This window comes from Felis catus, chromosome A1 (assembly GCF_018350175.1).
Source record: "Felis catus isolate Fca126 chromosome A1, F.catus_Fca126_mat1.0, whole genome shotgun sequence".
Taxonomy (NCBI): Eukaryota; Metazoa; Chordata; class Mammalia; order Carnivora; family Felidae; genus Felis; species Felis catus.
Window position 1 is genome coordinate 145,156,724 of NC_058368.1, and position 27,165 is coordinate 145,183,888.

The 27,165-nt window shown below is 40.2% G+C and overlaps 1 protein-coding gene and 1 long non-coding RNA gene across 7 annotated transcripts in view; one reads left to right on the plus strand and one right to left on the minus strand.

Annotated features, from left to right (window-relative positions):
* Nucleotides 1-6,279, minus strand: part of SSBP2 (single stranded DNA binding protein 2) — a 316,027-nt gene extending 309,748 nt beyond the window's left edge. The window contains exon 1 of one of the 6 annotated variants that reach the window (XM_045033195.1): nt 6,105-6,279. In XM_045033195.1, the coding sequence (XP_044889130.1) occupies nt 6,105-6,166 (62 nt within the window). In that variant the 5' untranslated portion in view covers nt 6,167-6,279. The remainder of the gene's footprint in view (nt 1-6,104) is intronic. The other 5 variants (XM_011284326.4, XM_045033196.1, XM_011284322.3 and 2 more) reach the window with 5 other exon arrangements.
* A 50-nt stretch (nt 6,280-6,329) lies between these two features.
* LOC111561669 overlaps nt 6,330-27,165 on the plus strand; it is a 91,213-nt gene continuing 70,377 nt past the window's right edge. The window contains exons 1-2 of the long non-coding RNA XR_002744278.2: nt 6,330-7,074; nt 8,250-8,314. This is a non-coding gene — a long non-coding RNA (uncharacterized LOC111561669). The remainder of the gene's footprint in view (nt 7,075-8,249; nt 8,315-27,165) is intronic.

Sequence of the window (27,165 nt, forward strand, 5' to 3'; positions counted from 1 at the left end):
GATGAACAAGAAATGAATTATTAATTCTTTCATTGCGTCGGAACTGTCCAGGTGCTTCTGAGTCCAGATAAATTTTTAGTTGTGTCAATATTCCAATAACATTATTAGCTCCACTTTTCAAAAATCTTTAACTATTAACTTACTCTAACAAAAATTACCAGTTACCCATTATGACCAACCATAAATTTGGACAGCCTGCAAAGCTATTAAAAGTCACCTGGAAAAACCCTATTATTCCCTGGCTGGATCATTTTTCCACCTGTTTTTCAATGTCCTCACACAGTGAATAAGATAAACAGTTTGGGGGAGGTAAGAATAGCTTCTACTATTACTCTACCATTACTGAAAACAAGACATAAATTTTGATGGACCACTCTTCAGATCATTTTGGTAGTACACATAGGATTTTGGTATAACAGTCAAATAACTTTCACAGTCCTAGTCATATGAAGTTATACACAGATGTTAACAAAACCTTACATAAATAGATGCTAAATATGTAAAATATATACAAAATTGGGTAAGTAAATTTTAAAATCTAAATCCAAGCAGTTATTTTTTATTCCAAACTCCCTTCAGGTATTAACAAATATATCTTATTCTATTGCTCCAATGCTATTTTAAGTCCTTCCCTAGGGAAACAATAAGTTATTAATAAAATTAATATTTTAGCATGTTTACAGAGGTTCACATATTACAATTACAAACTAACGTCACCAGCATGCAAATGTTTCATCATTCCCATACCAATGTCAAAGCAATAATGTACATTACCCTAGTAGAGAATATCACTACATATTTCAAAAATAAAATTATAATTATCTTCAATACATATTTTTAAGCTATATATTCTGAGAAGTACGATCATGTCTTCTAAATCCAGTACATTAACCCTCAATCCTAAGCCCCAACATTAATGTAACAGTTGTGATCTCTATGGAAAAAAAAGATTCTAAATTCAAAATTATTTTTTCCCAAAGTTTACTTTTAACTCTAACCTATTGGGTTGAAATGTTAATAAACCACAACCCAGGTATTTCAACCCCTACCCACAGAATGTGTTTTAATTTTAAAACAACATAATTCTCTTTTCTAGTAATAATTAAGAATGTGAGACACATTTGGTCCACTACTGCAGAGCAACTAAAATTTAATGATGTTTTCATCCTGATTTGGTTTTATATGGCGAACTGGTTCTAAAGACTGGGAATAAACTTTTCACATTGCAGTGAAAACATACATTACAACATTAATACTATTTCTAAGAGCCAAAATAAATTTCTGGATAAACAATACTAAATTTTAACTCTCAACATCTTACATATTTTTTTCTTTAGGTTTGTTCCTTCAAAAATTGGTTTTTAGATTTTCCTACAATAATGGAAAAGAGATCAATCAAAAGAAAAATTCTCATAGGTATCTGGAAGAAACATCCTGAGGATTGGGAAGGGGGAGTCAATAAAATACAGAAAATTTCATTCCCCAAAAGGCTTGATTGAACTATGTTAACTGCCCATCAATCAAGTTTCTGAAGAGATTTGTATAACTTCACTTGTCTTAACTTTATTTGTCAGAAAGGAAGAAAGAAAAAAAAAGTTTATAATTTTTTTAGGGGAGTAACAAAAAAAAAAAGAGGGGAATAAAATGATGCTGGCAGATACTAACTCCCATAAACACTTCACTATATGGAGCAGTATTTAAATGTTCATTAGACTTTAACCACTTAAAAATGAGCATATGGTACTTGTTTCTTGGTATATTCAACTAAAAAAAGATTCATAATTGAAAAACCAAAGTTACTTTTCAGGCAGAGACTCAGGTTAGATGCATAGTTTGATTTCTGTAGTTTCTCAAAAGTTTACTTAATATGATGTCATTGTTTGGTATGTGCATCTTATGTTCAACTTTGCTTTATAGAAGATTCATCTCTGTTCTATTATATAATATTATAAGATAAAATTAGTTTACGAAGAGAGTAGTATCACTACTCATCTATTTACAGGTGCCAGTTATTCTTTTAGTGGCAATGTGGCATACAGTGGGGCTTAAAGTTCAGTAACATTTCATACACCAATTGTTCACAGCTACAATGTCTTATCTCAAAACTTGAATGGTAAAACAAAATTCCTAGATGAAAAAAAAAAAAATGAACAAGCATCTTTCATTATTTTAGGTTTCCAACTTTTTACTCTTAAAATTTCTATGCCTTGCCCACAGTCTGTTAAAATGGAAGTTATAAGCATCAAGGTGCACCTAAGGTTGAGAATTCATATGTGATTAAATTTCTAAAGTGTGTTATATATGATTATGTAATACTGTTCTCTAAACCTGTAGCATCCTACCCTAGATCAGGAAGGCAATCTGGTACACTGAAAAATGTATCTTTCAGCTTTAACCACAGGTTCTAAAGTTAGAGAAATCGTTGTTGGAAATCCTACTAGCAGTGTGTCCCTGGGTCTTCTTATTTAATTAAAAACAAAACAAAACAAAAAACACTACTATGTTGCAGAATTGTTGGGAGAATTAGAGAAAATATACAAAAAGCGCCAAGCACAGTGACAGGCACATAGAATAAGAAATAAATAATAATTACTGTTTTGCTGCCACTGGCTATTTTTGAAATACAACTAACCTAGAGAATGTGGAACTCAAACTTTCAAAGTCCCTATTTTGGAGGTCACTGAAATAATTTTTTTTTTTCCACACTGAAAGAAATTCCTGTGAGTCTAACATCTTCATTTATTCAACAGTATTTATTTGGTGCTTCAGACATATGAAAGCATTATTCTTAATGTCAAGGATACCTCAGAGAAGAAATTAGAAGCATCATACCTTGCCCTCAAAAAACTTACATTTTAGAGGAAGCCAGACATTAGGCAAGCAATTACATAGTTACTTAATTACAATTGTGATCAGTGTTACAAAGAAAGCCTGCTAAAGTGGGAAATGACCTAACAGGATCAGAATTTAAATTTCTATACAAACATCCCACCTCCCACCAAGGGTTTTCAATCACTCCATCTACAATTAAGCCTAATCAAAATCTTTGTATAGACATGATCTGTCCCATCTTTAAAACAACAAAATAAACAATTAACCTGACTCTGGCCATTTTTATGTTCAGAACTATATACTGAAACTATACCTGCTATATAAAACCTACAAATTAATTTCAAGTATTCCACATAGTGGGTTCTTAATGAAAGAGAAAGCAAAGATACAATAAGCAGTTGTCAGCTATCAGGCCATGAACTCATTAGAAAATGCATTTCCTGACACATTACAAAACCAGTATTTTCATATACATCCCATTATTCATTTTAACTCATTTTTAGAATGTTTTTATTAAAATACTTACATATTTATTACTGAAAAACAAATTATGTCTGTGATTTTTAAGATCAGAACAATTCTAATTTCCTTACTAAAAGAGAACTCTTCTTTGCTCAGGTACCTTTTAAATATGCCACTTTATGTTTTATTTTTAATCTGGTAATATCCACTTTAAAGACAACTTGAAGATTCTTATCTTCAGAAGTTAGCACACTGTTGTAGAACAGTGCCATTAAAGTCCCAAGTGAATAATAATAAAGGGGAAAACTGAGAGATCAAATCAATGCTCTCATCAAAATGAAACTAAGTTTATTGTATGAAATAGAATCTACCTCAATGTTTGTCTTAGATTTAAACAGCGTTCACCCAGAAATTAATGCAACAACAATGAACTCAGAGCAGTCATTGTCAGTTCCCCAAAAGTGGCCTCTTCATCTATATATAGTTCATAAGGCAAGCTAGTCCAGGATTCCTGCTGCCAATTGTAATGAATGGAAGAAACATATTTAAATCAAATAGCACCATCTAGCAGAACCCTCACCACTTTGCTTACAAGAGTAGATGTTACTTGGTGTTCAGTTTGGTAGATTGGACAGCAAAAGCGGCAATTATTTTTCATGGCAGAATCACAGAATTAGGCTAGAAAGGACCACAAATACGTTACATTCTCATTTTTATCTCAGATAATATATATATATATATATATATATATATATATTTTTTTTTTTTTTTTTTTTTTTACAAAGTTATCAGGATACAGATTAGATTCAACTATTCCTGGAAACCTAACTGAAATCCAACATTACTTTGACTCTGAAATTCAACCACCCCGAAAGGTCTCAATACAGTTCAATTCCTTCACTCTCAGTAATATGAGATCCCAATAATCTGTAATCATTAAAACATCTTGTTTTTATCTTTTCAGGTCTATTACAACCAAATGATTAATGCACATAAATTGGGCTGTTATTTCAAAACTTAAGTTCTAGTAACTGCTATTTCTTAACAAGGCTAGAATACTGTCTTTTGTATTTTTCATGGCACATCAACTAAATTCTAAATCTATCTCCTCAGAAAATACCTCTGGAAAACAAAACAAAACCAGCATCGCTCCGTTAATTTTGTTTGTTTTGCTACATCAAGGCCTGCCACCCCTAAATCCTACGGGAATTGTGTGTGTTGCTGCCAACATGAAGATTAGGAAACGTTCCCATCCCTAGGGCAAAAGAAACTTTCAGAAGCCTACTAACTCCCCAAAGCAAGGAGAGAAACTCGGTCGTCTCAGTTTGGGGTTTTTATTCAGGCAGCTACTTCCGAGCGCAAGGTAACCAAAGTAGCTCTTGAAAGATGCTCTCAGACTTTTCCCCCAGTCTGAACCCCCACGGAAAGGCAGAGCGCGTTCAATGACAAGGATAAGCCTCAAACCTCAGAGTGGAGGTGGTTACTGGGAGTCACTGATCTGCTGCACAGAAAAGAGGGGTTCTTCCTCAGTGGTCACAGTCACTATTCGCTCTCATTTTTAGTAACAACCAAATCACCGTTACAAGTACGTAAGAATAGCAGCAAACAGCCCTGCTTCGCAGTGTGCCGTGACGGTGGCATCCCGGGACGGGAGGGGCTCTCTTCTCGCAGGCCTCCTCTGGGCTCCCACCGGAGTTAACACCTGTGTCTCCCCACTCAACGCTTCTCCCCTTCCGGCAAATCCCTTTTCGGACCACTGCTCCTAGCGCACCCCCAGACAAACCTCCTCCCGCCGGCCGCTGCAGCTCACACAACTCCCACTCCACGCGCCCCACGACCACCGCCCCTCGGGGGCCGCCCCGCCCGGTGCCGAGGCAGCCGCGGCCCCCAGACGTTTGGGAGGGAGGCGGCAAGTCTCCAAAAAAAGTTCTCCAGCCGCCGCCACGGACTTGGGTCTGCTGCGACAGGCAGAAACACCAGCCTGCTCCAGCAGATCCCGCTCCTCGCCAGCACACTTTTCCTCCCCCAAGAACTCGGTCCTTCTTAGTCTCCCAAACTTCAGCGGCGCCCGACCACCCCGGTCCCGCTAGGCACGGGGCACCACGAACGCCCAGTCCCTCCGCGGGCTGGAAAAAGCCCGGACGCCCACCCAGCCCACGCCCGCACACGCCCTCCGCGCCCAGCGCGCGTCTCCGCGCCCCGCGGGGCCCCGCTCGGTCGCTCCGCGCCCGGCTTCCGCCCGCCGCGCGCCCGGCACCGCCGCCCTCGACTCGTCCGGCGATCCCGGCCCCAAATCCCGGCGCCGGAGCCCCGGCCGCAGCGCCCCTCGCGCTGCCTCCCCGACCCCAGCCCGCCGCTCCAAACACCCACATTCCCACCGCGAGCCCTCCTCCACGCAGCTGCCCCCTCCCGCCCCCTCCGCGACCCTCGGCAGCGCTCTGGGTCCCCGCAGCCCCGGACCCCAGCTCTAAAGTTACTTTGTGAGGAGGTGAACCCGTAGGTTATTTCCCCCAATCACCCAAACAAGTTTCCGTCCTCGGCACCAGCACCGCCACCGCCCCCCAGCACACTCGTTCCCTCCCGCCGGCAGCCCCCCAAGGCCGCCCGCCCCGCGCGAGCACCTCCTGGGAAACAGCCGCTCCCCGCACCGCACGCCCCCACCTCGCGTACCCCTCCCCCTGCCAGCCCACCCCCGGCTCTCCCCGGGCGGAGAGTGTCTGGGTCTGTGTGTCTCCAAGAGAGTGTGCGAGTGCGTGCGTGTGTGTGCGCGCGTGTGAAGGCGGAGGTGGGTGAGAAGCGGAGACACTTACTTCTCCCGGGCCTGGCTGTCGGACGGGACGGCGCTGCTGTTACTCTTGCCTTTGCCGTACATGCTTGTGCCGAGAGCAGCTCCCACTGTCACGCACCTGTCAACCCATCACAGCCTCCCCGGGAACAGCCCCGTCCCCATGGCGACCCACGCAGCCACCCCCACTATTGGCCGCCCCACGCTAAAGCTCCGCCCCCTTCGCCCAGGCAACGCGCGAGACTGACAGGCCTCCTCCTCCCTCCGGCCTTCCGAAGCGCGCGGTGGCGGCTACAGCCTAAGCGGCAGTCTCCTCCCTCCTTCCCTCCTTCCCGGGTTCCCTCCCTCCTTCCCTCTCCGCTCTCCTCCCTCCTCCCGCTCTCTTTCCCCCCTCCCCCCTCCGAACCCCGGCGCAAGGGGGGAATTAGAAACTGCTCTAGAAGGATTTTAAACAACTGGCTGTTCTCTCTGCCGCCGCCCCTCCCCCCGCGCCGCCCGCGCTCGGCTCCTCACTGGAGAGAAGGCGCCGGGAGGAGGGGAAAGTGCGGCCTGGAATCGCTGGTAGGAGCCGGCGGAGCTGGAGCTGTGGCGGCCCCAGACTTTGGGGCGCCCGCCGAGTACACAGACAGACATACGGCCCCAGCTTTCGTGGGAGCCCCCACCAGCCCCCTCTCCTGCTCCTCTCCTGTCTGTGACCCCGCGCCAGTACCCTGGATTGATCTCTACAGCCCCCAGCCGTTCTCCCTGGGGTGTCGACCCCCCTCCCCCGTCCCCCCACCACGCCCTGCTCCCAGAGGGCCGCAGGCAGGGGACACACGCGCAGTTCCCTGAACCTTCTGTTTGAGCGACCCAGAGCGTCTCGCCTTCCCTCCTGGGTAGAGATTGTCCCTCCCGCCCTCGGCGGGCGCCGCTGGGGTGGCGTCGCCTCGCCCCCGGGGCCGCACCCTGCTTCCCTGGGGAACACCCTGCCTCAGGCCTGCCTCCCCTCCTTAGAGGTGAGCCTCCCCCTCCCAAAATGGCCCAGTGATTCCTGGGGACTCACTGGCCCCCTACCCTGTCCCCTGCACGGGACCCTCGAAGCTCTGTGGCACGCCGTGCAACAGCTCCCTTGCCAAAAATGCTGCAGAAAAGGGCCCCAGGCATTCCCACCTGGCCTGGTTTTCCAGCCTTGGTCGGTGATGCCTACTCATCCTAACCTTTGAAGTGGAAAGGGCCCCAGAAGGCCTTTAAAGACAGCTCAGCTGTTGTCCATCAGAGTAGGCCCCAACCCTCCTTCAAGGTGTACAAAATTGTGCCAGAGCTGAAAGGCTGCCTGAGAATATTTCTGGATCAAAGCCCCTAATCCCATTTCAGTAAATGTGCAGAAAGTTTCTGTAACACAATCTGGTTCCCGATAGAACTCCATCCTTTATCTTGTGGAGATCCTTGGATGCAAAATCAGAGTGCAAATGGGGTTAGAAAGAAGACATGGGCATCAAATAGGGAGTGACAGAGGAAGAGGGGTGCAGGTGGGGGTCAGACTGGGGGAAACATCAGGAAAGGGTGAATAGACATGGAACGGCTATGGGAGGGGAGAGGAAATAGGATTTAAATGGGGAAAGCTACCTTTCTGTTTCTCACAGAGCTTTAAGCTTTTAGTAGTAGGACCCTAAAAATGCTTATGGAGATACAAAGATAAATGGAATGGAAAGAAATGGGCTTTATGACCAACATCAGCAAGTGATAGAAATGAAACATCAACAGAAGGTTAAGGAAGGGCAGTTAGTAATAAAGAAAGAGACTCAGAAAACAGATTGGCAACCAAACATAAATCAAAAACTGGGAAAAATGAAGAAGAACCCGCTATTCTAGTGTTAGAGAAGTTTTTTTGTTTTGTTTTTTTAATTGGAAAAGGTAAAGTGTAAAAAGGTAGGAAAGAAGAATAAAAGAAATAGGATTAAATGAAACCATAGAATATGATAGCAAAAGATGGCAAAAACAATAAAGGACCTAAGTTACTATTGAAGGATGCAAGAAAAAGAAAAGTGCTGTTATTAAAAGGACAAAAATCCATCCCATAGAAAAATGAAGAAAGTGAGAAATCACATAGGCTTACGTTGATTAATTTCCAAGAGAAGTAATTTGCCATTTCTAATTCAAAATCCCCCTTTCTGTTTACAATGAACTATAGTGATCTGGTGGTGGAGACATGACATTCATGGACTCAGAAGAACGGAAAGGAGTGATGCTGAGTGAGTAAGTCTCTCTTTTAATGAACTTTTGCTCAAAGTGCTCACATGTGTGTAAGGCTGCCACTCTTTACAGAGTCTACCTTCAGAGTTAGCATATATAATTTGTTGTTCAGTTATCAACTTTCATTGGCTTTAACCCAGAAAATTAGCATCTCAAAGCTCCATGACCCATAGAACACTCCCTATAAGGGACTGCTTTGAGAATGCTGTCAAGGAGTGAGCTATGGCAGCTGCCAATCCATGCCCACACCTGGACTAAGGTAAGGTTTCCATTAAAGATCAAGAGTGGGCTTTGTACTGTTATCTAAAAACAAATTCGTTATTATCCTTGCACTAGTGTTGGGATTCTCTATGGTTCTCAGTCATGGCACATTAGAATTGCCCTAAGAGGATTTATTTTTTGTTGGGTTTTGTTGGTTTGGTTTTAAATACAAGTTTCTGGGACATCCCCTGCCCCCCACCCTCAACTAACTCTCTCAGAAACTTTGTGGATGAACCCTGGCCTCTGTATTTTTTGTAAGCTCCAAGTGATTCTTATATGTAATTAAGACTACTTAACTCTGCTCTTCAGTGTCCATTTAAAGACAGCCAATAAACACAATCAGATCTCAAAGCAAGATTTTTAGGTTGTGGCTATACACAGCAGATGACCCTCCCTACATAAGGCATTAAGACATCTTTATAGTGGACTTTACTTTCTACCCACTGAGCCAACAGATTTGTTAATAGGATGAAAATGTATGACCACATGTGATCTTATAGCACAAGACCACAAATAGCTATGGTTTAATTTACTATTTCCTAAAGAGAAAAGAAAACAAGAGAAGCTGTTTCCTGTCTACTGCTGCAATGTATTCATTTGATTGGTTTTCACCCACATTTATTACATGGAAAAGTCCTTTGAGTAATGGCATATTTTCTGATATTTAAGAAATAAATAAATTGTAAATCTGCACAGTAGGGTGTGGAATTCAGAATAATATGGTTGGTCTTAATATCCAGAAAGAGTAAAATGCGAAAAGGTCTTAGTTCAGAACTTGCCAAGTTAATGTCAGAGTTAACTTTACAAGAACGTTATTATCCAACAAATACACTAAGTGAAAACATGACTATCCCTATACGTGGTAACCTTAAAGCTTCAGTAGTAATCAAATCAATTGTCATTAAAACATCTCAGCAGCTATCTGAATCATCTCTATTTTATTTTCTTGGTAATGTTTACACATGTAAATAAAATGCTTCTTTGCCCTTGTTCAAATTATTTTGAGTACAAAGAGTGTTCTTTGCATCAGCAACTGTATCTCGTGGGGCCAATATTGTAATTAATGAGATTTGAAACACATATTCACAGCCAAATTTGAGATCCCAGACACAGAATTGAAGATCCATTGTCTGTTTGTTTTCATTTTTAAGAAAGGAGAAGACAGGAGATTTAAGTCTTCCTGTAAATAACCACAATATATTTTTTAGAAGTTAATCGTTTTTTTTTTTAACCTCACACATAAGGCCGATTAATCTGGGGGGGCTGGAAGAGAGAAAGAGAGTGCTGACTAGCTGAGCCACCAGAATGAAACACATGTATTTGAGGGTTTTTTTTTCTTTATTCTTTCAGATATAGAACACCACAATTACTCAATCATTAGGTCTTTCTCCCCTGCCCTGGTTTTGTTTGTGTACAAATGCACAATTTTCTCTTTTTGGAAATTGCATCTTATTCTTGGAAGTCTTTATCATTTTAAAATAGGCAGTTTGTATACCACCCTGCTCTAGATTAACTACGCATTTCTTTGATCCTCATTTTTTCTATAAAACATTAAGGTTAATAATGTCCATATTCTTATAGTGCATGGAACTTTAGAAAAGATTTCCCTTTGCTATATAGAACAAAGAGGCTACCTCTTTAAGTTTAAATAGAAACTAATGGTGAATTTAATTATTTGCATCACAGAGTATACTTAGCATGTTAACTTGAAAAAAAACATTTAGAGTAGAAAATGTTTAGAAAAATTAAAATAAACATTGAAATGTATTAAAATTAATTTTCTTGTTCTGGGGTAATTTTTTTCAAAGGCCGAAAATTTTCTATTATTAATTTGTTTCATAAACTAGTTTATGAAAAATATCTTACATTCATATCACTTTTCATTTCAAATCATTTAACAGATATCTGTTCATGAATAGTCATTATACCTGTTAATTAGAGTTTCTTAACCAGCTTTTTTAACTGGGTAAACTGAGTCCTAGAAAGATTTATTAGCATGATCTGATCCATAAAGAGAACACAACTCGTTCCAGGATGAGAACTCTGTGTTCCTGGCTGACAGTACTGTTCTCAGACCACGGAGCCGCACCTCTTTCTCTCAGAAGTGACTATTCCACAGAGGAATGTGAGCAAGCTCTGAGATGTTTGTCACTCAAACTACTGTATGAAACTTCACTCCCAGGCAGAACAGACTAGCATGCTTAGATTCACAAACTGCTTACATGCCATGTACCAAAGTAATTGAGTGAATAGAGTCATTACAACTGTAATACAATGCAACGTGGTCTCTTATACCAGAATAATAAATGAAATGGGGCCTCAAATTAACATTATTTGACACACTGTTATTGGTTTAACATCAGTTAATCTGAGGCAATGACTGTTTTCTTAACCTATTGCCCTAGATTTTTAAAATCCCAATTTAGCTATACATAAACATTTACCAATGGGTTAGGAGAGACTGTACAGATCTACTGGTTCTAAACCGTTCCATCTCTAGAGTGCCTAGTCTTTTTTAGCACCATCAAGATTTCAAATTTAATAACTTAGAAAAAAATAATCCTGATATAAAAAATTGCACATAAGCTGAAGATGATGAAAAATGAAAAAAGTGGGGCTACCACGTATTTGCAATTTCACACACTTTAGCACATTTTGCAAAACAAATCCTGAGTGTTGCAGTGTTCACTGGCTGGCTTTTTGTCATTAAATGTTGAAAGTTATGTAATAGAAAGTGTGCCAAAGAGTGTTCTTTATTCAAAAGTATTACTATTTTTTCAGTGCATTCCTAAATCTTCACAATGGTTTTTCACCTACTAAGGTTATGCCAATATGATGTCTTTGCACTCTTGGATTTGACAAAGGCCCCAGTCTCATTAAGGAGTCTGTGAACATTCCAGGCAGTGTCATTTCCTCCTGTTAGAAATGGAAACATAGGGGGAAAAATAACTACTCATTTGTTTTTCATTATTTTCCAACATTATTGGGTCCTCTCAATGAAGTATGTCAAAAAAAGAAGGTGATAAATTATTCCACTATTATATTTTATTTATCTTGAAATAGTTTGACTATAAGGGGTTAAGATACATATTTTAACCTCTTTAGCTGTATTAAAAATATGTTTAAGACAAGGACTGAATTGGGGTACCTGGTCACGTAAGTGTCTGTTGATTTCAGCTCGGGTAAAGGTCTCACGGTTTGTGAGATTGAGCCCTGTGTTGGGCTGTGTTGGCAGCGAGGAGCCTGCTTAGGATTCTCTCTCTCCCTCTCTCTGCTCCTCCCCCACTTGCACACACTCAGGCTCTTTCTCTCTCTCAAAAATAAACAAACATTTAAAAAAAAGGCACTGAATATAGCCATTGCCAATAATAAGCAGGGTCATGTATACTTGTCAAAGATACAGAAGGTACTTACATTTTATTTATTTTGGTGTTCTCAAAAAGTCTTTGAAACCAGTTGGGCTCCTTCTATATATTCCAGTATCTGGAGATTTGTAAGTATTCTGTGGTGGCAATTGCTACCTGTTAGCATCATCATCATTAGATTATACATGTATAAACCAGATTCCTCGTCAGACACATAATTCTATAATCTTGTTATCATCAGCTTTTCAAACTCTCCAGGTGTTTTTCCTTGGACCTAAATTCTTGAAGCAGAGGATAGACAGATTCCCTGCCACATGGTGCTGAGCTATTGACTACTGCATGGCAAATCTCCATTAGCCTCACTCAGCTTCTAAGATCCAAGTTGTCTGTGGTATTGGGGGCCAGTGTTAAGAAAGTTAAGAAAGAATACATTTTTGTGATATGGTCTGCTACTACTCTGTGCTTACCTTCTACCCTGTCTTCCCTGTAACACTCATGGGAGTTTTGCTTCTTTGAGGATAACCTTGATCACTGTCTATAGTCCTATGAACACTACTTAGGGCTAAAGTTGTTGCTTTGCTAAGTTCGTTGCTCTGAGTTAAGGAGAATTGTGGCCAAGGACGCTGACCCATGGAATATTGTTCTTTGGCACAGTGTTTGAGGCTGAGGTGCCCAGAAATTAGAGGCTTTAGCAATACTGTATACGTTTACTCTGGCTTTTCTGTCTGGTTCTTCTAGGAAGGAAGTAGACAAACAGCTCATTCTGTTAATGAAAGTAGGTAGTCTGCAGAGAAGGGTGGCCAAGGAAGAATCCGGTTCTGGACACCTTCACCCACCCCTCTGGAAGAGTTATCCCCATATCCCAACTTTCTTGCACTGCTTCCATTGTTCTTGCCTTGGCTCTTGTGTCTTTTTAGGAGGTACCAGCTCTGTTGTCTAGTTTGGTTGTTTTCTTCATTTTAAAGGAGCATTTGTCATTTGTGGCACAAGGAGGCATATGTCACATACATGTCTCAGGAACCTTCTAAAGACCTTCACTAAAGGGCTGTGAGAGGAGGCGGAGGAGAGGGGGAAGAGATGGGCAACAGAACTACATCTCTGCAGCTTCTAGCCTGTGTCGGTTGCTCCAAAGGGTTTTACCACATAACCTCCCATCTTTCCATTCCTTCTTTTACCTGTTCTGTCTTCCCTCTTCCCATTCTTTTCCCCCCAATCCCTGACAAAAGGACAAAGGTGAGAGAAATAGGGAAGTTTCATGGAAACATATTAGATTGAAAAAAATTTTTTTTTCAACGTTTATTTATTTTTGGGACAGAGAGAGACAGAGCATGAACGGGGGAGGGGCCGAGAGAGAGGGAGACACAGAATCGGAAACAGGCTCCAGGCTCTGAGCCATCAGCCCAGAGCCTGACGCGGGGCTCGAACCCACGGACCGTGAGATCGTGACCTGGCTGAGGTCGGACGCTTAACCGACTGTGCCACCCAGGCGCCCCGAAAATATTTTTGTAAGTCAAAAATATTTGACTGCTCAACAGTGTTACATGGTGCAACTTCAACTATGGAAGAATTTCAGTTCTTGCAAGCCACATCACAGACTTCTTAGATATTAACAACACTAATATTTTTCAAGCTTTATAATATGCCGGGCGCCAAGTGCTTTACACAGAGTATCTCGCTCAGTGATCTTTGTAATCCTTAGAGGTAGGTTTTATTATTCACATATTTTGCTGGTTCACACAACTAGTGAATGATGGGATTGTAATTCACATCCATGCAGCCTATCTGTTCAGGCCTTCTCAGAATCCAATACAGAGATCCTTCCAACCACTCTTGCCCCTTAATATTTACTCTTTCATGTACTCAATTCTAGAAATGCAAGCTTCTTTGTGAATTCAGGTTGGATTAAATACAGGCAAGACCACTCAAGCAGGGTTTATGGGATCTTACTTCAGCATGGTAAGCAGCAGTGAATTCTGTTCTTACACCTAAACATCCTGATTAGGCAAAATCAGAAACACCAAGCCACACCCTGCTTTATTTCAGCATTGGACTTTATCTAGTACATCATTTCCTCCCATTTTGACTATTGTAAAGTAAACACCTTGGCTTATTGTAGGATATTAAAAGAAGAAGTGATTTGGTATGAATCTATTTCTCTTTTGATATTTAAAAGAGATACATATTCTCTGTATTCCTACTAGATTGCTCAATTCATGTCTTCTTTCCAATCTTCACCTTGTTCATTTCTCTTTCAGTTAATCACATTTCCCAGATCTAGGTGGCTCTGAGATCTGTAGTGGATAAAACCCGAAAACCAAGATCTTTGTTTTAATTCACATTCTGCTTAGGTTAAGGGAGACCTGGATCACTGGGTCACATCACCATCCAGTCACTGGATCCCTATAAATATGTGCCCTACCTTTGGAAATGATCACAAACTGTTTCCCTGCATCTAAATAAGTAGATTGTGATTCCTTTGAGGGTTGTTTTTTGTTGTTGTTTTGGGATTCCCCCCCCCCCCCCCCCCAGTGTGGGTTGTTTCCTGGTAGATTATTGTATTTCATGTTACCTTTCCTTCGCTTCTTTGTTTTGTTTTGTTTTGTTTTTTTGGCTTCACTTCCTCCTTCTATTGTTATAGATGTCTTTTTCCTCTCATCACTTTTCCTGTTGCCTTTCCAATTGGGTGGGGCCCCCATCCAATTCACTCACTGTCTGGCTCTAGAGTATCTTTAGTCCCAGGGGAAAACAATCTTGTGCCAAATAGTTAGAATCCCTGGGGCATCAGAAGAAAGATCCCAGAGACTATGTATCCCTAAAATTTTCCTTTATTGATTTTATGTTAGAATGAAATCCAAGGAGCCTAATTAGGGGGAAAAAAATTCATCCTTTTGGCCTCCTAATCCCAGACCATTCTGAACTCTGACAGCTCCAACATCCATCAAATCAAACAATGAAATCAACTTTGGTTACTTAGCATAATAGAAATAAACTTGTAATATTCTATTAGTGAAGGATCAATGTCTCCTGTCTTGAAAATAAACATCAGAGCTTGGCCTCAACATTTATGTAGCAGCAGGAGACCATTATTTTGTGGCAACATTCGATTACATTGACATCAAGACAGATTTATTAAATTAATAAATAGTACATGATTTTCAGCCTTTCATTTCCAACCATCACCACCACCCCACTCCTCAAGGTGATCTTCTGAAATCCTTCATCCTTATTATCTGTGACCTCTATTTCCTTTTTGTTGTTTGTCATTTTATACTCAAATTAATATTTTTAGTATCTATTTTTTTGGATGGAAATTTTTAATTGGTTATTAAGAAGAAAGCTAATAATGAGAATCATCAAATTATTAATTGTTAAAATATTTTAGTGGTGTAATATTTGAAAAGGAAGTATTTCAGATATGCTTTTCAGAGTTCTGAATGTGGCTAATAACAAAAAGCCACAACTTCTGCTGTCTCTTCCTCTAACTTTCAACCTCAGGGCCTTTGCCCTGGCTGTTTCCTCTGCCTGGAACGTTCTTCCTTCTGTTCTTTGCATGGCTGGTTTTTTTTTCTCATACTTAAGAAGTCTGCTGGAATGTCATTTCCACAGAAAGGTTTTCTCTAAGAGTCCTTTTTAAAGTGCTTATTCCCCCATCCTCAGTCACTGTTCCTCCTGCTGCTCTGTTTTATTTTCTTTTTAATCACATGTCATATTTGAAAATGTCCATGATTTGAATTACTCTGTTGGCTTGGATAGTCCATGTGGGCAGTGGTCTTATCCTTCTTCTCATACTAGATCTCTATGTCTTAAGACCTGGAACAGTACCAGATACCCAGCAGCACTCACTAAACAAATGTTCATGGACTGACTGGATGGATGAATGAATGAATGAATAAATAAATAAATAAATAAATAAATAAATAAATAAATAAATTTAATAAAACAGTCATACATGAGTAACCTCAGATCCTAGCTCACTTAGATATTTGCAACATGCAATCTTTCCAGCCCTCTGCCCTACCGCTCCAATGCAGGGGATCCTTATATTTTTAGAAACAATAGTGATTGGACAGAGAGTACCAGCACACCTTCAGATTTTAGGCTTCTGCTCTTACTCCAATTTATTGTTCCAGCATCTAAATCAATTTAGCAGAATCTTGGTGAGCAGGACATGAGAGAGAGAAGTATTTTCTCCTCTTTTGTATCTCCACAGATGTAACTTACTTAGAGTTCCAAGTGGCTTAATGTTGCTGACAATAAGGAAACAAGTAGCACATAGTCAGCAGATTAGTTTTCAGTAATAAGCTTTCATTATGTTACTCTCCTACTCAAAAACCTCAATGCCTCCTCACTGCCTATAGGATAACTTTCTCTCCCCTCAGATTTTAATCTAATCTGATCCATCAGTACCTACAGCCTTCACTATGTTGTAGTTATTTATGCATGTCTGTCTTCCCTACCAGAGTATATATTCCTTGAAAACAGCCTCTTCATTCACAGACACTTATAGAATACCTACATGTTGAGCCTTATATGAGCCTTATATGAATATATGAATATATTGTTGAAGAAGATGTTTCCCTGCTTTCAAGCCCTACAATTCCTACCCCAGTTTCTACTTTGCCTTTGGGAAATGATTACTAATGTTTCTGGAATTAAATTTTAGTTCCAGTAGCTGCAGTCTAAAAACCTGGATTTGGATTCCCTGCTCCCTTATTAGCTGTGTGATCTTAGCCAAGTCGCTTAACTTCTCAGTGTCTCAGTTTTATCAGTTGCAAACTGAGATGTTACTACTGTATGTTAGGGTTATAATGAGGAATGAATGAGAAAATGCACATACTGGGTCTAGCAAAGAGCTTGGCATATCATACGTGCTTAGCGAATGTTTTCTTCCTCAGAGTTGGGGCATGCCCTATGTGGTCTGTTACTTTTCAAATATACCTGGCACATCTGTCAACACTGTATTACTTCATATCATATCATGAGTACTATGAGTTCCTCTTGCCTTGCATGACTTTCCCTAGTCCTGTCCAATTCTTAACTCCTTTGAAAGACATTCTCTGCTTTTATAATTATATCACACATAATAAGTGGCCTTTTACTAGAACTTAACAGTTCCGGGGTCTCATCTCTGAAATGAGTATAACTGTAAGGATAATAATTGTGATTCTTTAGCAGAGCCCAAGATGGTCCTATATTGATAGCATGCATCTGCTATCTCTTATCTGAATTTAGTAACTAGAAAACGTGATGCCAAATTCAACAGCTTCTGTCTTGGTTGCAGTTGGTCACTGTGATGACGTCATTCCAAGTATCTTGGATTCAAGGGTGAAAACAAGAATTTTGATGTCATTTAGTCAAATCTGCAAAGAAGGATGTTCCACAGTGTTCCTTAATCCCAGTGAAGAAACTCTTATCTTTAACTGTTAATACAATGTTAAGTACTTTTCCTCATTGAATCGGCAATGCAATGGGAAAAAAATTAAGTCATCCTCCTCCTCATAATAAGCCTGCATATACTTCAAGACCGTCATCAAGTAATCCTCTTCTCCCAAATGAACAATCAAAATATTTATTTGCATAGCTAATATCACAGACGGTCTAGGCAAATAGACAAAGTCTCTCTCCTGTGAATACTATTAGCTTGTAGTTCATGGTTTAGGCAACTGCTCTAGAGTGAAATAAAATCTTCAGAGACTTCTACTGGTCAATCAACACTTAAAATGTTTTTCTAAGCTACTCCTGGTAATTGGAATCTTTTAAGCATTTGTTAAAGGTAGAATGGTAATACTTAAAACAATAGCAGTATAGTCATCCACTCAACAAGCATTGATTGAATACCTACCGTATGTAGTATAGAGCAACATAGTATTTTGCTAAGCAATAGGTGGGGGTGATGGAAGAATCTGTTAGAAGCAGTAGCCACCGTAAAGAACTTAAAGACACAAAGCTTTGCTAAATACTTACCATGAGCCAGGCACTGCGCTAAGTGCTGAGGATGCACATATAAAGTTTCTTTGAGGAGCTCATAATCTAGAAAGGAGTATACCAGCCTTATATTTCAATATGGCATTTTAAGTGTTATGAAGGATGTTAGTGGCACTGGGTATTCTGGGTCATGGAGGACTACTTCTACCTGGAGTTTGCTTGACAGGTGAGAGGAGCCTGGACTAAGGAATAAAGCTTAGCTAAATTAAAATAATAATAATAATAATAATAACAACCTAAAAAATAACACAGGGAAGGGCATTTCAACAATGGGAGCTACGTATACTAAGGCAGAAGAGAGATCATGCACATTCCAGAAGCTACAAGGAATTTGCCTGTAGTGGGAAGACTGGAGACCGTTGTGGAGATAAAGCTGGCGAGTCAGCAAAGACTGATTCATGAAGAGTTTTGTATGAGCACTATGAAAAAGACTGGGCTTTAAATCCTTGAGTAGCCTTGGGAAGCCACTAGAGGATTTTAGGCAGAGGAATTACCTGATCAGATTTGTAATTTAGAAAAATCACTCTGACCTTTGTGTGAAGGAGAGATGGGAGAGTCAATGGAGGCAGGGAAGTGGAGGGGTTATTACAAGGACCCAGGTGGTAACTGATGCAGGAAGGACCCAAGCTAGGGCAGTAAGCGATGGAGAAGAGAGAATCACATATGACATAGAGATGGAGAAAAAGGAGAACTGGGACTACTGTGTATACATTTCATAAGATCGGGCAAAGATTATCTATTTGACCATCTTCACATATCTTTCACATAGACAAGGACAGTTTACTCCATATACTGCATGTACAAGTCCTTTAACAAGTCCTAAATTACTTAAGGTGATAAAACCAACTTTATTTTTCAGTGAGAGTACATCTTTTCAATAACAATGGAAGTTGTCGGGGAAATCAGCATTTTTATTTCTTTTCTTCAGGTTTTTTTTTTTTTTAAGTTTATTTATTTTGAGAGAGAGAGAGAGCATGTGCATGACTCAGGTGCCCCTCTCTTCAGGTTTCTAATGTATAAAGAGCTTCCTAGAATTCCTCCCAACAAACTCCCAAACAGACAACAATAAACCAAAAATTAGAACCACAACCAAACCAAAGAAAATTATTTATTTATTTATTTATTTATTTATTTATTTATTTATTTATTTATTTATTTTGAGACAGAGACAAAGCATGAGCAGGGGAGGGGCAGAGAGAAGAGAGACACAGAATCTGAAGCAGGATCCAGGCTCTGAGCTGTCAGCACAGGCCTGATGTGGGGCTCGAACTCATGGACTGTGAGATCATGACCTGAGCCAAAGTTGGATGCCCAACGAACTGAGCCACCCAGGCGCCCCAAAAGAAAAATTATTTTTAAAAAAAGATACACAGAAGGGCACCTGGTTAGCTCAGTTGGTTAAGTGTCTGACTCTTGATTTTGCTCAAGTCATGATCTCACAGTCCTTAAGATCAAACCTTACATCAGGCTCTGTGCTGATGGGTGCCTAGCCTGCTTGGGATTCTCTCTCCTTCTCTCTCTGCCCCTCCCCTGCTGGTGCTCTATCTCTCAAAATAAACTAACATCTTTTTTAAAAGTTACATAGATACATTGATAGATTCAGGATAAGGAACATTTCAAAATTCTGGCTTAGATCATTTAGACCTTGACTGGAAAAGCTTCCAGATCCTATAGAACTTGCGTGCTGTTGAAGGTTAGGTTCTCTGAAAACAGAGTCTAAGATGAGTATGAAATACACCATGTTTACTAGGCAGCAACTCCATGAAAGGAGAGGGGAAGAAGTAGGATTGTGTATGGGGCGCCTGAGTGGCTCAGTTGGTTAAGCATCCGGCTTCAGCTCAGGTCACGATCTCGCGGTCCGTGAGTTCGAGCCCCGCTTCGGGCTCTGGGCTGATGGCTCGAAGCCTGGTGCCTGCTTCCGATTCTGTGTCTCCCTCTCTCTCTGCCCCTCCCCCGTTCATGCTCTGTCTCTCTCTGTCTCAAAAATAAATAAACGTTAAAAAAAAAATTAAAAAAAGAAGTAGGATTGTGTAAAGGAAGAAGCCAGCCCCAGTGCAGGCCTTACAAAGCCTCAGCCAATATACTACAGATCTCTAGAGAGATCTCCTGTGGCCCTGCCAAAATGGCCTGGTCTCACTCATCTGAGGAGAGCTGCCTTAGGGAGGACATGATCTCTGGAGAGGTGGTTCTTAGCAGCTGAGGCAACCCCTGAAGATGCTGGCACTCCCCCTTGCTATCAGGTCCTTCTTTGAAAGGAGACCTCTGTGGATGCCACACCTGCACACCGACGTTTGGACAGAGCTTGAAGACAGACCAGGCCATCTTCCTGGCCTTGGTAGAACTAAGTCTGCATACCTACATCACCTCAACTATATCTCTAGATCTCCTACCCTTATAAGTGCTATTTTCAGAATTATAGAAAAATGAGAAAATGAGAAAAGAGTTGAAAGCTGAGTTTAAAATTATTTATTAATAATAAAATACCAGTGGGAATTAAAAGAAAAAGAAAAAAGATGATGTGAGGATACTGTTATCTTACCTTTCTACATGCACAGTGGAAAATCACAGATTTAATAAAATATACTAAGCAATTACATCACTTCATGGAATCCAGCACATTAGAAACTGGCGTAGAGCTCTCCTGAACTATGCAAGTCAACTGTGGTTTCCTTTCTCCATCCAGTCAGTTACAGCCTACCTGAGGGACCTTTATGAAGGCATTTAAATTCTCTTTGCTTGAGTCACTAATAATTGAACAGTACTCATAACAGGAATACTATCATGTTGAAATTATGCCACAAGGTACAAGATGGAAGGGGAGATAATTTTAAAAGCCAATAGGATGACTAAAGAAAAAAATGGCTCATCAGAGTTTAGAATATCAGTCTTTTTCAACATTATGGCAGAGTGAGGGGCAGAAAATAGGATCTTTCATTGTAATTCCTATAATTTAGGACTATGCACTGAGTTCATAAATTCCTCATCCCTCAGAATTTATCTCTATGGTTAAAACTTACTGATTTAGATTCCATAAATTTGTCATGTTGCGGTAGTAATACAGTTGTAGTGTGTCATTCTGGCTGAGAAAATATTTTATAATGATTTTTTTTTCCCTGAAAAGAAGGAGCCTACTAATATTGTCCAAGCATGTCTTCAAACTTTGGGTCTGCCTATATTTCCATAATGTCAGCTGTGGTCATGACCCATTACCATGGGCCAATAATACTTACATTTTTAAACCTAATTGACCTATTCTTAACAAATACCACTTTTTCTTACATTAGGCAAACTATTTAGAAAATAAATAATAAATAGCCTTTACTTAAAAATATATATATTTCTATTGATTTGGATGGGTTTTTCTGTTCCTCTTCTTTTTTTATTTTTCTAAATTTTTTAATGTTTCTTTATTTTTGAGAGAGAGCGTGAGTTTGGGAGGGGCAGAGAGAGAGGGAGACACAGAATCTGAAGCAAGCTTCAGGCTCCAAGCTGTCAGCAGAGAACCCTATGCAAGGCTCGAACCCACGAACTGAGATCATGAACTGAGCCGAAGTCGACGCTCAACTGACTGAGCCACCCAGGCACCCCTTTGTCTTCCTCTTTCATTGTAACCCCTCTATCTACCCCAACTAGTGGGGTTCTGCATTCCTTCCTATATACCAGAGAATGTCTGTCCATCCAACCCTAGGTAAAACCAGATTAGAGCAATAATATAGATCTGAGAAGAAGGTGGAAGAAGAGGGAGAAGGGAGCTCTGAAATGGGTAAATGGCAATATGCAAACTAAATGAATATGCTCCCAAAACATGTGAAGAGTAACCACCCCTCACTAGTTTCTCACAAACACCTTGGTCTTGGAGTTTATTCCTCACCAACTATATTACTTGCCTATGGAAAATAATGCACTTCAAAGTTGTCATTCCTAAAAGTTGTCATAGCTTAAAAAAAATCCACTAATCAAATTAACTGCTTTGATTTTCAGAATGTATGTGTCTAATCAGCAATTACATTAGATGTCTTTAAAAATTCTTGGGGCGCCTGGGTGGCTTGGTCGGTTAGGTGTCCGACTTTGGCTCAGGTCATGATCTCACGGTCCGTGAGTTCGAGCCCCACGTTGGACTCTATGCTGACAGCTCAGAGCCTGGAGCCTGTTTCAGAATCTGGGTCTCCCTCTCTCCCTGCCCTTCCCCTGTTCATGCTCTGTCTCTCTCTGTCTCAAAAATAAATAAACGTTAAAAAAAATTTTTTTTAATTCTTTTTAATTATTGCAGAGAAGATCTTGCAATAAGATTGCAGAGAAGATCTTGTGGCCCTACCTCCATCATCTCAGTGTTCACTGTTAGTTCTGGACATTGAATGCCAGAACCTCCATTGCTGTCCTCCCTCCAAAGCCAGAAGCCCCCACTGCCACTTTTGCCAGAAAATGTATTCTGTAAGACACCTACTTCCTCTCATTGTTCTCTTCCCAAACAATTTCTCCTACATGCAAGGTGGATTGCCTGAGCCTAGGTCGTAACTTGTGCGCCGTTGCTATAAAAGAAGCTGGGAAAACGCATTTGGGCCTTATGAGGTGGGAAGGCAGGACTCATGCTATGGGGAATTCCTCAAACATAGAAAAAGTATCCGAAAGGTGATAAGCAGCCAGAAAAACCAGAACATGGAAGGCAACCAAATACAGAGCTCAAAATGTGTGCATCAAATTGCTGGTAGTGATGGTTAAATTTCCCCAATCGTGGAACTGAGGGAAATACTGCTCATCCCCAGGGAGCTGGAGAGGAGTCATTTGAGCACTTCTTGCTGACATCTTTCGTTGTGCTCCAGACTGTTCCAGATGGCAGGAAGTCCCTGCTCAGGCCTCTGGCTGGGACTTTCTCCAAAAGCTGACCCTCAACACTGCACGGGGGCAAGCTGCCAGAGCAGCAGGGAAAGACGACTCACCTACACAGGCACAACCCGTTCTCCAAACACCCTGGAAATATAACTGACACACAGTGGGGGAAAGAACAGGTTTTCAAGCCTTGTTACTATGCATATGCTAATTATTAGGCAGAGGGGAACATGATAATTGAGTTATGAAACAACTAAATAAAAATAGACTACCTGACAGAGAGCTTCTTTACATGACGTTTTTACACAAGAATAAACAATGTGTTCTTTGTAGAGCTTAAAAAAAAAAAAAAAAAGAAACAGGGTTAGTTTTATTCTGTAAACTACAGTCTCTTGTTGTAACTAGACTAGTGCTTGTATTTGTTGACATTTTGATTTATAAAAAACCTGAACAAGTTCAATTTCAATAATTCTTTTTGTTCAGGCAATACCAGAGAAATGGGGGAAATATTGATGTCCCCCCCCCCAGCCCCCCACAAATGGCATATGCAAGAGCTTTCAAATTCTCTTTGTTCAACTCTGGGTCAGATTTCATGGAGAAATAATTGAAATTCCTTTTGTTCCCCATTCTTCCATACATAGAGGTTTGTGTTCCTGATGAGCACCAAGAATCTTCCTTCCACAGAACTTTGTCTTTGAAAGATGAAATAACCTATTTCCCTCAACTCTTCTCAATCTTATTTCTGTGTTTCAATTGTTCTCCATCCTTAACCACAGCAAGGAATGTGTGCTATTTAATTCACTCTTGAAAAATTCAACCTAATGCCTAGAACTAATGGCATGTGCTAAGAAGTGGCCAAAGTAGGAAGCACCTGGGTGGCTTGATAGGTTAAGTGTCTGACTCTTAGTTTTGGCTCGGGTTGTGATCTCACAGTTCATGGGTTCGAGTCCGCATCAGGCTCTGTGCAGACAGTGGGGAGGCTGCTTGGGATTCTCTCTTTCTTTCTCTCTCTACCCCTTTCCCATTCGTGCTCACACATGCATTCTCTCTCAAAATAAATAAATAAACTTAAAAAAAAAGGTGGGGGGCACCTGAGTGGCTCAGTTGGTTAAGCATCCAACTCTTTGTTTCAGGTTTTGTGATTCAAACCACACATTGGGCTCTGTGCTGACAGTGCAGAGCCTGCTTGGGATTCTCTTTTTTCTCTCTCCCTCTTCCCCTTCCCTGTCCATGCTATCTCTGTCTCTCTACAGATTGACAAATAAACTTAAAAAATAAAAAATTTTAGCCTGGGGGGCTCAGTTGGTTGAGCATCAGACTTTGGCTCAGGTCATGATCTCATGGCTGGTGAGTTCAAGCCCCACGTTGAGCTGTCAGCACAGAGCCCAGAGCCTGCTTCAGATTCTATGTCTCCTCTCTCTCTGCCCCTTCCCTGCTCACACTTTGTCTTTCTCTCTCAAAAATAAACATTAAAAAAATTTTTTTAAATAAGAAATAAAAATTTTTAAAAATTAGTAAAGAAAAGCAGGGGAGCATAGGTGGCTCAGTCAGTTAAGCGTCTGACTTCACCTCAAGTCATGATCTCATGATTCATGAGTTCGAGTCCAGCATCGGGCTCTGTGCTGACAACTCAGTCTGGAGTCGGCTTTGGATTCTGTGTCTCCTTCTCTGTCTGCTCCTCCCCCCACTCACATTCTGTCTCCCTTTCTCTCTCTCTCAGAAATAATAAAAACACACAAAAAAATAATGTTTAAAAAATTAAAAAAATAAATAAAGAAGTGGCCAAAGTAGAACCTAAAGCAGAGAAGTAAAGGTACTTAGGTTCTAGTTAGCATTTTTTAACACTGAGTCACTGTGGATAAAACCAAGAGTAAATTATACCTATGAAATGGCAAACAAATAGTTCCCCATTTATTCATATTAATGATGAATTTGCATAATATTCTTGGAGATCCTTTGTTTGAGAAGAAAGACAACAAGTAAAGATAGTAATATATAATAAAACAATTTAGAAGGAGTCCCAGGTAAGCCATGCTTGCTCATAAAATGTTACTTTCTTCACATCAAATGATAAAAGTGAAAAAAAATAAAAGGGAGTACTCAAGTACAGTTTCTGATAAGAGGAAGCAACCAGATAATTTAAAGAAAATGCCTCTAAATTGGATGCTAATTTGTGTTATCTACATATCTACAGAGAAATTCCCTTTCCCCAAGTAACCACTAAACATAAATGCATTTGTGACTATGGTAGGAAGCGCCCTTCCTTGGATGCAAGTTTGCCTTTATAATTCGCCTGCCTAGAATCATCTATGATTTCTACCATTAGGGTAATAAACAATGGAGATTACTTTAAAAAACATACTTGTCAGCATAGCACATTCACTTTTGCAACAGGTTCCATTTCAAACACATAGAGCAAGGAATTAAACTTAATTGCTAACTCAGGCTTAACATACCAGAATCTTCCAGATAAATTATATTTTAAAAGGTTACTCAGAGCTCCCCTCCTCTAAGTTTCTGAAGCAGGAAGGTTGAATATTGCTCAAGAATACCCAGAATGCAGTGTGATAATTTAATAGATCACTCTATGTCCTAAAGCTGAGAAGACCAAGAAACAGACCCATGTTGTTGTTGCCCATGACCCAGTGACATGTTTTGCCTCACCACTAGAGAGAGATACTGGAGAGGTGTGGTAACTAATATTTCCCGCTTTTTTGTGAAATGATATGTTCATGGTATATCACAGGTGATATTTTAGGCTTTGTCAATTGAGGCATGCTGTTTTTGTCAGTGGGAATGTTAAGTGACAACTAATAACTTTGGATCCAAAGTTGCCTGAAAATCTGAGGATGGACTTTGCCCCACTTGCATTGTTTCCAAATCAGTCAGGTCTCACTTGAAGCCCAAATGTGACAATGATCTATCTTATACTGGTTATGTAGTTTATTAATTTATTATTAATTATAATTATTAATTTATTTAGTTGATTTTATTTTTGTCTTGACCACTACACTTCCCTTCACCAGAGAGAAGATCTAGAAAGAAGAAAAAAAATGAAATTCAAATTTATGAATTACTTGTTATTACCAGGGTTGAGGAGAATAATTTGAAGTGTTTGGGGGGAAAAAAGGTTTGAAAGTTATCTATGGGTTTGTATACTTGTTCCTATTGCAAAACCAAGCTACTTAAGCACTAATAAGGTGTTTTAATATATACTTACTAGGAAAAGTCTACTGTTTTCAGAATGCTTTTATGCTACCATCTCACTAGATCCTCCTAAAATTCCTGTGAGATGTTAAACAGGTATTATTTATCTTAACACCATCATTAATCACTCCATTTTATAGGTGAAAAAACTGAGGGCACAATGTTAAATGTTGCTCAGGAATACCCAGCCAATAGTAGTAAAGTTGAAACTAGATACCGGGTCTTCTAACCTATGATCCCAGATCCCTTCTACTTGGTCATCTGCCTCTGCTTTTGGGACAGTCACAAAAGTTCATAGCTGAAAGGCTCTTACATGCTGTTGTCCACTTCATAACCTGCTGTATTCCAAAAATGCAGTTGTAGAACTTAGAATGCATTGTCCCACTAGAACAGTAATGTCTATTTTCCATAGACCCCTATGTCATTTCATAAGAACCTATGCCTAACCCACAAGAGTTAAATATGTTCCTTTAAGACAAAGTATGTTTCACAGACCAATATTCCCTTAAGAAAGTTTCAAGGAAAAAAAGTTCTAAGGCCAAATAAGTTTGGGAAACACAGCATATCATATATCCCACTCAGAGATTCATAATGTACATTTGCATATTAAAGGCTTTAAGAAGTTCTGCAGGAAAGAAAACTGCTTAAAATTGTTCCATTGAGAATTCATCAACCTTCTTTGACTTTGAAACCCTTTCACTGAGTAACAGATATTAACACCCAAAACTAGAGTTCCCCAAAACACATTTTGGACATTACTGCTGTAGGAAAATATGTTGTCACAATTTAAGATGTTAGGAGCATCTCTGCTGCTCTGAAATTGGGGGTTACCTTGAATATAAGATAGGTTCTGTGGATCATTCCCGTAATATCAGTCTGGAGCTAAAATCAGCCATGGATGTTGAGACATAAAGCAGGGTCAGACACTGAAGGATAAGGAACAGAACAATAAAGGATAGGAATGATGCCTGGGAACACTGAGATAAAACCAAGATGATGGGGCTGGGGACACATGAATGATGAGAGTGACAAGGGAGCAGCTAACTTGGGAATTTATCCTACCTTCCTCTTTCTTCTTTCTCAAATCCTGCTGCTATAGACACTTTCCTAGACCAAACCAAGGGTAGGAAGCAGAGATGAGGCTGAGAGGAGGGGTGGACCCAAACATTAATAGTTGCCATGGAAGGAAAAAACAGAGAATAGAGACAT